This window comes from Bos javanicus, chromosome 17 (assembly GCF_032452875.1).
Source record: "Bos javanicus breed banteng chromosome 17, ARS-OSU_banteng_1.0, whole genome shotgun sequence".
Taxonomy (NCBI): Eukaryota; Metazoa; Chordata; class Mammalia; order Artiodactyla; family Bovidae; genus Bos; species Bos javanicus.
This window is the reverse complement of record NC_083884.1, coordinates 64259605-64271969: the sequence shown is the minus strand read 5'-3', so window position 1 is coordinate 64271969 and position 12365 is coordinate 64259605. Positions and strand designations below refer to the sequence as shown.

The following is a 12365-nucleotide window of genomic DNA, read 5'->3' as shown; positions in this document are numbered from 1 at the left end:
AGATTGCTAACCACTGGGCCACCAGGGAAGTCCCAGCACGTTCACTTTTATTCCCAATAAATAGGGGGGAAAAGAACCAGTTGGTATTTTCTTAGAGTTCTTGAATAGCCTTCTAGCTGCTATGAGCTCCTAACTAAAAAAATCTTTGTTTTTTACCCTTCCCTCCCTAGGAGAGAGATTGATGAGTTTTTTAAAGCAGAAGACTCTGGGTCCAGTAAAAGAAGCGCACTTTGTATTTTTAAGATTGCCAGGAAACTGCTGTTCTTGTTCAGAATTAAAGAGGATAATGAGGTAAAATAACAGCAAACACACGTCATGCTTCCTATGCGTCAGATCCTTTTATAAGTATTTGATAAATATTAACTCGTGTTCCTTACAGCAGCTCTGTGAGTCAGGTTGTGTTACCCCCAGGTCCTGCCCCTTTTGTTTTCTTGGAAGCTGTTTTGTAGGGATTATACCCAGTGCTGAGAATCATCATCATTTTTTTTTTCAATAAAGAAATTTGGGGGATTTTTTTTGCTTGTTTGTTTATTTTTTACCATTTATTTATTTGGCCATGTGGCATGTGGGATCTTATTTCCCTGACCAGGGATCAAACCTGTGCCCCCTGCAGTGAAAGCACAGAGTCTCAACCACAGGATGGCCAGGGAAGGCCCTCATCACGATTGATTTCATGGTAACTCCTGTAAGCAGTTGTCCTCAGATGTGTATAGAAGCCAGACAGGTCAGCAGATGAGTGAGAGAAGCTGTTCATGAGTTACAGCACAGTACAGATCATAATTCATGGTAACTGACAGATGGTGGTGAGGGCATCGGAGGGAGAGGTAGGCTGTGCCATGACCAACCAAAGGAGCAGCCATCCCTTGGCTCCAGCCGTTGGGAGACTGATACTCTGGTATTTTTTAAAGAGATGCTAGAGATCTTTGCTACTGTTTTCTAATTTGAAAAAAAGTGAAACTCACTCATGTCCAACTCTTTGCGACCCCATGGACTATAGGCCACAAAGCTCCTCTGCCCATGGGATTTCCCAGGCAAGAATACTGGAGTGGGTTGCCATTCCCTTCTCCAGGGGCTTTTCCTGACCCCAGGAATCAAACCCAAGTCTCCTGCCTTGGCAGATGGATTCTTTACTGTCTGAGCCACCAGGGAAGCCTGGTTGGCAGCTAATTTGAAATTTCTTCTAAAATCCTGCACACCAAACAAACCATGCTAGTTGTACCTTTGGAGTTAGAACCATCAGCCTAGAAAGTAGGGTTCCAAGGAAGGAGCTAGTTATCTGTGACAGTTGTAAGGATACCACTGGGGAGTCCTCTGTGTTCCCAGGGTCAGGCATCCATCGCAGCTAAGCGTCTCGTTGCACCAGACCCTCTTCTGGGTACTGGGGTTCCCGAAAGAAACAGAATGGGTGCCATAGCCCAGCAGAGGGGAGAGGAGGACACTGGCACTGAGCCCAGTCACTCAGGTGGGGACAGTCGGTGGGGAGGGAAGGGCTCTCCAGTGAGCAGAGGAGGAGACCGCAACTTAGCGTGGCCGGGGGCCGCCGGGGCCGCACCGCTTCTAAGGGTGGACCCAGGGTTGGCAGAGCCAGAGTGTGACCCGGGCTCCAGTTTCCACTTTTCTTGCTTTTGCGTTTCAAGATACAAGTGATGATATGACAGCTTGTGAGGCAAAAGTCCGCATGCATGGTGCTTACAAAACGGCAAATGGCTGAGCACGGTTGAGGAGAAACAGCTGCTGGTCTGCGGGACTCCAGGCCCAGTTTGCCAGGCTGATCTTGTTTTCCAAAAGGACCCCTACTCTAGAACACACCCAGGGCTCCTCCTGCCTGCAGGCCACCCGTTGGAGAACCTTTCCTCAATCTTTCTGATATCCTCGGTCTCCACATCTACCAGTTGGAATTAAATAGGGTCTCCACATCTGCCAGTTGGAATTAAATAGGGTCCCCACGTGAGTCATTTGGCATGCCACACCAAGGGAACATGTGAGGCTGCCTGATGTCTCTGTTCATCGTGGGAATGTATAACCCCCATTATGCCTCTCTGCAGAGATTTGAGAAGTTGTGTCGCTGTATCCTGAGCAGCATGGAAGCTGAGAATGAACCCAAGGTGAGTGGGGTTGGTAGGGGGGTGCCAAAAAGTCTCCCACCACCCCACAAGCCGGCCTGCTTGGCTCTGAAAGTTCCCCTTGAATGTTCTGACCATTGTGTATGGGTCTGCTTATGTTCATGTGGGTGTGCGCATGTGCTAAGTTGCTTCGGTCGTGTTTGACTCTGCGATCCTATGGACTGTAGCCCACCAGGCTCCTCTGTCCATGGGATTCTCCAGGCAAGAATACTGGAGTGGGTTGGCATATGTTCACATCCACACGCAAATAAGTAATGGATCAGAAATACTAACAAAGTACAGTTGATTTCCTCAGTCTCTGCGTTATCCAAGAAGCTGTGTTTAGCCCTTGCCTCCTACTCAGGACGGCAAATCCCCTTACCAGGCTGTTTACCTTTGAGTTTAGTGTTAAAATGAGTCCTGTTGTTGTTTAGTCCCTCAGTCGTGTCTGACTCTTTTGCAACCCTATGGACTGTAGTCTGCCAGGCTCTTCTGTCCATGGGATTTCCCAGGCAAGAATACTGCAGTGGGTTGCCATTGCCTTCTCCAGGGCATCTTCCAACCCAGCAATTGAACCAGTGTCTCCTGTATGGGCGGGTGGATTCTTTACTGTTGAGCCACCAGGGAAGCCCAGAAGAAATCCTACTCGCTGCTTATTTATCCATTCATCCCCCACCTTGTCTGACTCTAGACCTGGCTGTTTGATCCCTTTCCAGTCTCTGAAATGTATGTCATTTAATCGTGTAACTGGCCATTACGTTCCTCTTTTTTTCCTGCTTGCAGATGTGGTACGTGTCCCTGGCTCTTTCCAAGGATCTCACTCTCCTATGGATTAAACAGATCAAAGACATCCTGTGGTATTGCTGTGAGTTTCTTGAGCAGCTCAAGGTAAAAAATAAAAACAAGACTGTAAGCCTGTCCTTTGCACGTGCGGGCTGCAGGGTGTGCTTTCGGAGTCCTCGTGACTCACTCATAGATGTTACTACCTGTGTGATCTCCCAGCTGGAGTCTAGTAATGAATTACTGGAGCCCTGTCCCTGGAGAGAGTGAGTGAGATGCTGTTATCAGCCTGAGCGCCTTTTTCATGCACAAAGTTTTGAATATTGACCTGGTCTCACCACAGTCTTGATGCCAGGAATCTGTTGTTTTCCCTTCTGTCCTTTTGATGTAGTGGATACTCTAGAGTTGACATTATCATGTGAGTCAGGCCCCTGTGACCAGTGCAGACATCCGACATGAGTGCAGCTGGTAATACACACGAGCTACGGAAGGAAGAGGACATCTTGTTGTAGAGTCTTTCTGTAAGAGGCAGCTGGGGATGACGAGCCAGGGGCTGCTGGAGTTGCCATCTCTTCACTGCTGTCCTCTGTCCTCTTCACTGCTGTCCTCTGTCCTCTTCACTGCTGTCCTCCCTTTGGGAATCCCCTCGGCCTCTCCTGCTGTAATCACAGTGGCCAGTGGTTCTGGGCCTTACGTCCTTACTGTGTCCTGACCAAAGGGAAAAGGGAGGGCTCCCCTCCACACACCAGTTCAGAGATCTGGGCGGACTCATAAAGGTCCAGTGGGATCCTGGCCTCAACCCTGCCCTGGGCACGGTGGCAAGACAGATGGAGTGCCGCCCTCAGCCCCGCCTGGTCCAGTGCCCTCCCTTGTGTTTCAGGAAGGCGGGCAGGGTGTGTGTGTGTGCCAACAGCGGCCATTTCCACTTCGCTCGTGTGGAGGCTAGACGTTTCAGGGGCAGAGGCTTGGCGTGGACCCTGCTGGTGACTGAGTTATGGAGCAAATGTTGCCAGAGCCCCCAGTGATCCATTCCCAGACGTCTCTCTGAAGGCGCTCGCGAATGGCTCTCTCAGCCTTGACCCAGGAGAAAGCATAAATTATAGTCATCATCATAGGAATAGCCAGTATTACCTAGTGTGATCTGTGTGCCAGGTGCTCTTCCTAGTGCTTTATATACATTAATCCATTTGTGTCTCATAACAACCCAATGGAAGAAGCAGCGTTACTGTCTCCAGTCAACAGGGGAGGAAGTACAGAGAGGTTAGGAAACTTGCCCAAGATCACACAGCTAGTAAGTGGTAAAGCCAGAAGTCTGCGCTTGTTCTGTTCGATTGCATTTCTTCTCTGTGGCTGCAGTGTACACGCACACACGTGTTAAGTACTAAACGCGTACATGTAAGCAAGCCAGCGCTGGTCATCTTGTTTTCTAAGAATTCTCAATTCACCAGTCTTAAGAGTCTTTCAGGTTCTGTGGTCAAGCCCTCATGTGCCAAAATCCCCATCATTTCACTCCTGAAGCAGTGACTCCTCGAGAGAAAAAGAATAAAAGCTTAGAATCCCGACTCGTTTGTCTGCAGTCAGAAATGTTGTAAATGGATTGTTTTGCTGCCTTGGGCTGGAGGGCGCACGTCTCAGTCTCACTCTGTTGTTTATAGCCGGAAATTTTGCAAGACTCCAAACTCATCACCCTGTACCTCACGATGCTTGTCACCTTCACGGACACGTCAACGTGGAAAATTCTCCGGGGAAAAGGTCGGTGAGACTCACTTCAAAGTCTTCCCCAAGTCGCATTTCCATAGAGAGTTTGGGAGTTTGGGGGACCTTTTCAAGAAGTGTTTTTGCCGCCATGAGCCTCAGGGAGGGGCCTGGAACCACACGCATGGAGATGGCCTTGGCGTGTCCCATCCCGCTGCCCCACGGTGTCTAGAACACGCTCAGTATTGAGAAAAGGCACGGTTCCTCTGAGCTCACTTGTTAACAGCGCCCAGAGCATCGCAGCCTCCAGGCGATCATATTCACTTAAGCCTCGTCGCTTCACATGGAGGATGTTCAGCAGCAAATAATTCTATTTTAGGGACTTCTCTGGTGGTCCAGTGGTTAAGACTCCATGCTTCCAATGCTGGGGTCGTGGGTTCTCTGGAGAACTAAGATCCTGCATGCTGTACAACGCAGCCTAAAAACACTAAAAGCTCATAAGATAATTCTGCTTTGCCCATAAAACTGCCTCTGTCCCTGAATCCTAAACTCAGCCTCATGTGTTTTATACATTCATGTTGTTCATCCATTCATCATAGCGTACTCTGTGCAAGGTGCTGAGCAGGCACCAGAGTTGTGGGAAAGGTCACTGTCCTCCAGGGGCTTTAGGGCTGAACTCTGTGCGCCCACCCCTCCTCAACACACTTGAGTCTGGGGGCCGGAGAGGAGACAGATGTTAGAGAGAGTATGGGGCTTCCCTGGTGGCTCAGTAGTAAAGAATCCACCTGCTGGTGCAGGAGATCTGAGTTTGATCCCTGGGTCGGGAAGATCTCTTGGAGAAGGAAGTGGCAACCCACTCCAGTATTCTTGCCTGGAGAATCCCATGGACAGAGGAGCCCTGTGGACTGCAGTCCATGAGGTTGTAAGAGTCAGACGTGACTTAGTGAGTGAACGACAACGTGTACATATATATATATATTTATATGAATATGTGTGACTGTATGAGTGATGTATGTGAGTATGTACAGGTCACGACACCAGTGTGGCAGGTGGCGCTTGGAAGGAGGAGCCCAGGAGAAGCGAGGTGCAGTGGGGTGAGAGGCCCTGCCTTGTGTGGGGCTCAGGCTTTCCTGAAGAAGTGGTGTCTGAGCTGAGAGCTGGAGGGAGAGGTAGGGTGCGCAGAGGACGGACAGAACTTTGAAGCAGAGGAAACTGCTGTGCCAAGGCTGCAGGCCAGGAAGGAGGGATTCTCTGGGGCCTGATCCTGGACTCTGGGTGGGGGGGAGTCGGGGAAGAAGCATTTAAAACACGTTGTGTTTTGGGCCCTGCCAGGGACCTTGTGTCCCAGTGGGAAGCGGAGGTTGCCGCAGTGGGTACAAAGTGCCAGGCCCTCGGAGGGACGTAGAAAAGGTGCTGCAGGAGCTTGGAGGCCGAGGACGGTGCTTCTGGGAACCGATAGGACCCTTCTCTTAAGAGGTGACCCTTGAACCAGGCCTTGCAGGAGAGAGAATCCTGAAAATACCGCATCTCTTCTGATACCAGGCCCAAGGGGAGCAGGAAGGCAAGCCAGAGGAGCTCTGGTTTCCTTAACGGCCCGGAGCCTGGGGACATAAACAGTTCACGTGACGGTCAGAGGTTAGTTTTTTTTTTTTTTTTTTTCTTTCTCAGACTTTTTTCCTTCATTCAGGTGAGAGTCTTCGACCAGCCCTGAACCACATCTGTGCAAACATAATGGGCCATCTCAACCAGCGTGGATTCTACCCTGTTCTGCAGGTCTGTGACTTCATTCTTGACGTGTGGCTTCATTCTCCAATACCTCAACTTGGGTTTTACCTCTGGTTTTGGCATATCTGCCACCCGCCTCAGAGCAGCAGTTTGTGCAGGAAGGGCTTACAGCCCAGCGCCCTCTCCGCCCTCCCCCGCCTCAGGGTTTGTGTAAAAAGGGGACAGTGGCTGGGATCCCTTTGTTGTGTTTACCTGTTAGTTGTAAGGACAGTCCAGTCACTTGAAGCTTGAGCTCGGGCAGGAGGCCTCAGGACGCGCCCCGTCAGGCTCCTTCTTGGTCAGCACCTAGGACTGTCTTTCTCGTCCCACATCCTCCAGCAGCCTTTGGTCCACCCTGCGTGTTATCAGGCCAGTTCGCACATCCAGGGAATTGTCAGAAATCTGTCTCATCAGTGTTTAAAAGTACTTTGGAATTCCGGAGTTTGAGAAGTGACGTGGATTGAGTCCATCCTTCCACCTGGGGCTGCGGTGGGCTCTCATCTAGTTGGGTTTCCTTTTCTCCTCATGACAGCCCTGCGAAGCGCCATGGCGGCCCAGGGTGGATTCTCCACAGCTCCTCTCAGTGGCAGCTTCTGCTTCACACCCTAACTCCGAAATGCTTCTAAAATAGTTGCGATCTTAAATCTGGTATTCTATCAGCTGTTAATTTTTTTTAGCTATTATTCTTAAAAACTTAGGTGTAATACTTAAAGTAGAGTGGGACAACGGACCTCCATACCCATTAGTTTTCTTTCATTTTTTTAGAAACATCCTAATACGTTTTTTTTTTAATCTGAAGCACTCGTTGTACATTTTTTACGTACACGTGAATATAAAGTTGGCATCACCCTGACCAGTTACGATGTTCTTTTCAGATCCTGCTAACCCGTGGCCTGGCGAGACCCCGGCCTTGTCTATCCAAAGGCACTTTAACGGCTGCCTTTTCCCTAGCGATGCGGTAAGTAGGGAGCTGTAGCTGAGGGGCTGGTGTGCTTCTGAAGGCACCTTCTCTTGCAGACTCCTTTTGAAGAAGGCCAGCTAGCGAGTGTTTTCAGATCTTCTGTCACAGCTGCTCTGCCACTGTAGCCAGGCAGCCACAGATGGAGATGGCTGTGTGTTCCCAAGAAACTCTATTTACAAAAATCAGCAGTGGGCAGATTTTGACCTGTGGGCAACAGTTTGCCAAGCTGGTCTAGAAACCATTAGCCACATGGGACTCTTTCAATTAAATTGTATTAAATTGTATTAAAATTAAATACAATTAAGAATTCAGTTCCTTGATTTCATTAGCCACATTTCAGGTGGCTCAGAGACCACAGGTGACTAGTGAAAACCATATTGACAGTACAACTTAAGGAATATTTCCATCATCACAGGAGGTTCGGTTGGACAAGCCTGCTCTATCTGATGAGAACTCTATGTAAAAAGTCAAAAGAAAGGGGAGATTAATGATATATTTTATTTAAACCACTGTATCTAAAATTGCCATCTTTGCATGGAATCAATACTTTTATTTATTCTCATTAAAATTGTGTGCATGCTCTGTCACGTAAGTTGTATCCGACTCTTTGTGACCCCACAGATTGTAACCCGCCAGGCTCCTCTGTCCGTGGGATTTCCCAGGCAGGAATAACTGGAGTAGGTTGCCATTTCCTTCTCCAGGGAATCTTCCCGACCCAGGGATTGAACCTACCTCTCCTGCGATGGCAGACGAGTTCTTTACCCCTGAGCCACAGGAAGCCCTGTTGGTGACTTAGCAGCAAACACACCCATGTCGCATCACAGCGCTGGCAGCCCAGGAGCCCCTCTCTGTTTCCTTTCCTGTCACTACTCCCTCCTCCTCTCCCATGTATATAGTTTCTTATCCTGCTCTTTTTAAGTCAGTTAAAGAGTGAGGATTCTCTGATGTCAATAAAACTTCAGTGAATTGATTTTTTCATAGCTTCATCATAAGCCATCACTGATTCAGCCCTTCCCCCAGGGGATGGGCCCATTTCACATCCAGTCTTCCTTGAAGTCCTGTGAAGCATACCTTCAGGGGATTTGGGGGTGTTGGTGGGATTGTTCTTCTATTCCAGGTTTGCAGTACAGTCCTCTTGAGTGAGGTGATCTGTCTGTGTCTAGCCCCGTGCTTGCTGCACAATTTTCAGACAATCTAATCCGGCCGTTCCTCATCCACATCGTGTCCGTGCCCGCCCTCGTGACTCATCTCAGCACCGTGACCCCCGAGGTCAGTGGGCTCTGCACTCCCACAATCCCATTTTTGCCTTTGTCTTTAGAATAGAAATTTTAGCCTCTTCTCCTGACGTTTCTCCAAAATCAGTAGCCACCGTAGACATACTCAGGCTGGAAGCCCAAAGAAAAGGGGTCTCATCTTTGTTTTCTCCCTGGTAATGGAGAACATGTTTGGCAGCCAGGGGGTGGTCTGCAGGTGACGGGGTTCACACTCTGGTGGGAAATTCCTCCTGTCAGCCTCCACTTTAACAGTCTGCGATTGTTCGCAGCGCCTCACTGTTTTAGAATCTCATGACATGCTCCATAAATTCATCGCATTTTTAAGAGATGAAGATCGATGCCGTGATGTGTGTGAAAGCTTGGAAGGATGCCATACGCTTTGTCTCATGGGTGAGTACCCACGGTCGGAATTTGATGGTGTCCTGGGCATGGGCAAAAGCCCAGGGGTTTTGCTTTCCACCATTCTGGAGACCACAAGCTGTTTTTAGTACAAGCTGGAAGTGCTTACAGTAAAAGGTAAATAGTTAAACTAGATACATAAAATTGAAAGTCACATGGAAAATGTATCAGCATGGCAGACCAGGTGAGTGACCGTAAGTGAATGTTACATTTCAGCCCTTCTGCTTCCTGGCAGCCAGGGAAAAATGGAAACGTGTGAGTTCCTGGAGAATTCTCAGCTCAGGAGAGCAGAGAGCACAATGGGTGGGGCTTAGACCAGAATGGAGTCTAGCATTTATTTTACATTTTCATTTAGATGAGGAAAGGGTTTGTGGATAGGAGAGTTTAAAACAGCAGAATTCTGTTTGCCTCATTAGAGGAAATAGAGGAATTAGAAATTAGAGGGGGAAAAAAGGGTTAGAGGAAATATAAAAAGGTTCTTAGGTCTACATTTTAAAGGAGTCGATGGTAAGAGTAAGACATTAAGTAACTTCAGTGAACACTAAATAACAGTGGTTTTCCAGGACTTTCAGATCTTCTTCAGAAGATCATTCCTTGTGTTGACCCTTGATTTTAGAATACTAGTATAATGAAGTGTTATGCTCACTTAAAAATCTGGCCTTTTGCTTGTTACTTCAAATAATCCTCACATCAAGATAGGGGATCCTTGTTCCAATGTTGCAGAGGAGGAAGCAGACTCGAGAGGTGGGTTGAGGGTCGGCCAGCTCGCCTGCAGCAGAGCCTGGACTGGAGGCTGGATCGGCCTGTTTCTGAGCCCTGACCTGTGCTGCAGCCCCAGCACCACAGGTCCCTCTCCAGGGACTTTATTCCTGCCCATGGACATGGGTGCCTGGGCCCGGGGCAGGGAGCAGGGCTGGGAGGCGAGGAAGCATGTTGGCCCCGGCCCATCGCACTCCACCTTCTCTCTTTGCAGGCAACCTCCTGCAGTTGGGCTCCCTCAGCCCCAGGGTGTTAGAGGAGGAGACAGACGGCTTCGTGAGTCTGCTCACCCAGATGCTCTGCTACTGTCAGAAGTACGTGTCCCAGAAGAAGTCCAACCTGACCCACTGGCACCCCGTCCTCGGCTGGTTCTCCCAGTCCGTGGACTACGGGTGAGTCCTGGAGGCAGAGCCCTGCCTGTCTTGTCTCCTTCTCCTGCCTGCCTCCCACCACTGCCCCCGCCTCTCGTCGAGATTGGTGGGCCAGCTATGAAGACGACGGCGCACTAGGCATCAGGCAGCTTTCGTCGACGGGGTGGTGAACAGGATGGAATCAGGATGAAGAGCGAACAGGTCGAGGGTGGCTGGGAGGCGACTGAGACCCATGGGGCCTGGGGAGAGCCGTGGGGCTGCCCCAGCAAAGGAAGCCTGGGTGGAGCACAAGCTGAGGAGGAGATCGGTGTCACTGCACCCGGGCCTCAGCGGCAGTTTGGGGACCCCACACCTCTCTTAGGGTCCTATTTGCCGTGCCGAGGGGCAGTTCCCAGCCACCCCTCCAGATGGCCTCCTGTCAGGTGGGGTTGACATGCCCCCTCTCCTGCTCTCGCCCAGCCTCAACGAGTCCATGCCCTTGATCACCAAGCAGCTGCAGTTCCTGTGGGGGGTGCCTCTTATCCGGGTCTTCTTCAGCGACATCCTGAGCAAGAAGCTGCTGGAGACCCAGGAGCCGGCCCATGCGCCGCCGGCCTCCCCGCAGAACGTGCTGCCTGTGAAGAGTGAGTGGCTCCGCCTGCCCCAAGTCCAGCTCCTCAATGGCCCTGGGTGCCTGGGAGTCCCCTCTGTCACATGACCTCTGTCCTCTCTCTTGAAGATTTGAGATGGCTTAAGTCTAACAGAACAGTGAGAGAAAATCCTTAGGGAGAGAAAACAAGGGCTAGGGAATAACTGTGAACAAAATCAAGGTCGAGTGTCCTGAACATCCATAGATGGTCCATGAGGGCGGTTGCACTCATTTCTGAGCTTCCATTCAGCTGGAAGTTTCTATTTTTGGCTTTGAATTTCTAATAGCCAGAAATGAGAAGGAATTTATGGACCTTTTCTTATTCTCATTAGTAGAAAGAAGGAAGAGGACTGATTTCTTAAGGGAGGTAGAGCTTTTCTGAGTTTCTAATCATAAAAGATAACCTCCCCTGTGGAATTCCTAATATAGGGACAGTGGTCACTGGGCAGGCTGCCACCTCAGTGTCCCCCTTGCAGGATCCATGGAAGCGGGTCCCATGGAAAGGTTTCTCATAGCCCATGCCGGTAAAATGAAGGCAGTGCTTCTGGCACATAATTTGGAGGGCTTACCTGCCTGTGGCAGATTGTGGGGTTCAGTGTGGCTTTTCTCCTGCCGCCCAGCGTATTGCAGAGTTCCATGTTGTAGCCATCAGTGAGCACGGGCTTGTACCTTCAGCAGGATATAAATGGGAAGGTGTAAACGAGTGCAACCCCAAACCGAATATGTGTACTTGAAGTTGATGCTGCTACTTGCCTCTGAAAGCACAGCACGTTGGGAATCAGCCAGGCCCCACACTTCTCCCCCCTTCCCCTAGTAGAGTCCTCAGATTTTACCTTTGTGGGTTCTAAAGTTAAGTGGTTACAGTAAAGGAATCCACAAACTGAATCGATACATTCTGCTTGTTCTGAAGAGTCTCCTATTCTGAAGAGGTCTTTGTGTTCTCCCAAAAACCTGTTGTCACTGCTTTTCTGATTTACCCCAAAGAGAGGATTCGAATCACAGGAGAGCCTCCCTGTCTGGCTCCGGCTGGAAGTTTGGAGCTCTACTGAAACGCCCTTCCCTTTTCTGGGGAGGCGTTGGGCAGATGGCTGAGCTCCTACTCACATGCTCCCTCTCCTCTCGCCGGCAGCTCTCCTAAAGCGAGCGTTTCAGAAGTCAGCGTCAGTCCGCAACATACTGAGGCCCGTCGGGGGCAAGCGTGTGGACTCCGCGGAGGCGCAGAAGGTCTGCAGGGTCTGCGTCCTCTACCAGACTTCGCTGGCGACTCTCACCCAGATCCGGCTGCAGGTCCTCACAGGTCCGGGGTCCCAGGGCGGCCTTTGCCCTCGCTCACATCTGCCAGACCAGTTCTCTAAGATGTTGATTCTCTCCTGGCTTCCTTGACTCAGAAATCATGTTGAAGAAGGGTGTCTTTGCTGTTCTTCTTAGAGATTGGCCCACCTCAGCTATAGCTGGAGTTCATCCTAGGCCTAGCACTTCTAGTTTGTTCCTGAGACCTGGCTTTTATTTCCATTATGAAGTACAACTGGCTTTCTAAAAAAGTTAATTTTTTTTTAATGAATAGAAAACTAGAAAAGACAAGAAACAGAGAAAAGAAAATTTAAACCACTCTTAATCCCCCAGTCTGTAGGT

At 49.8% G+C, this 12365-nt stretch overlaps 1 protein-coding gene across 7 annotated transcripts in view; it reads left to right on the top strand.

Moving 5' to 3' along the window:
* The window catches only part of UBE3B (ubiquitin protein ligase E3B), a 46654-nt gene that overhangs the window by 6087 nt on the left and 28202 nt on the right, over positions 1-12365 (top strand). For all 7 annotated transcript variants that reach the window (XM_061385101.1, XM_061385098.1, XM_061385104.1 and 4 more), the window contains 11 exons: positions 171-291; positions 2046-2105; positions 2886-2990; positions 4538-4634; positions 6265-6350; positions 7217-7299; positions 8466-8571; positions 8846-8966; positions 9949-10126; positions 10565-10728; positions 11863-12030. In XM_061385101.1, coding sequence (XP_061241085.1) covers positions 171-291; positions 2046-2105; positions 2886-2990; positions 4538-4634; positions 6265-6350; positions 7217-7299; positions 8466-8571; positions 8846-8966; positions 9949-10126; positions 10565-10728; positions 11863-12030 — 1289 coding nt within the window. The remainder of the gene's footprint in view (positions 1-170; positions 292-2045; positions 2106-2885; positions 2991-4537; positions 4635-6264; positions 6351-7216; positions 7300-8465; positions 8572-8845; positions 8967-9948; positions 10127-10564; positions 10729-11862; positions 12031-12365) is intronic.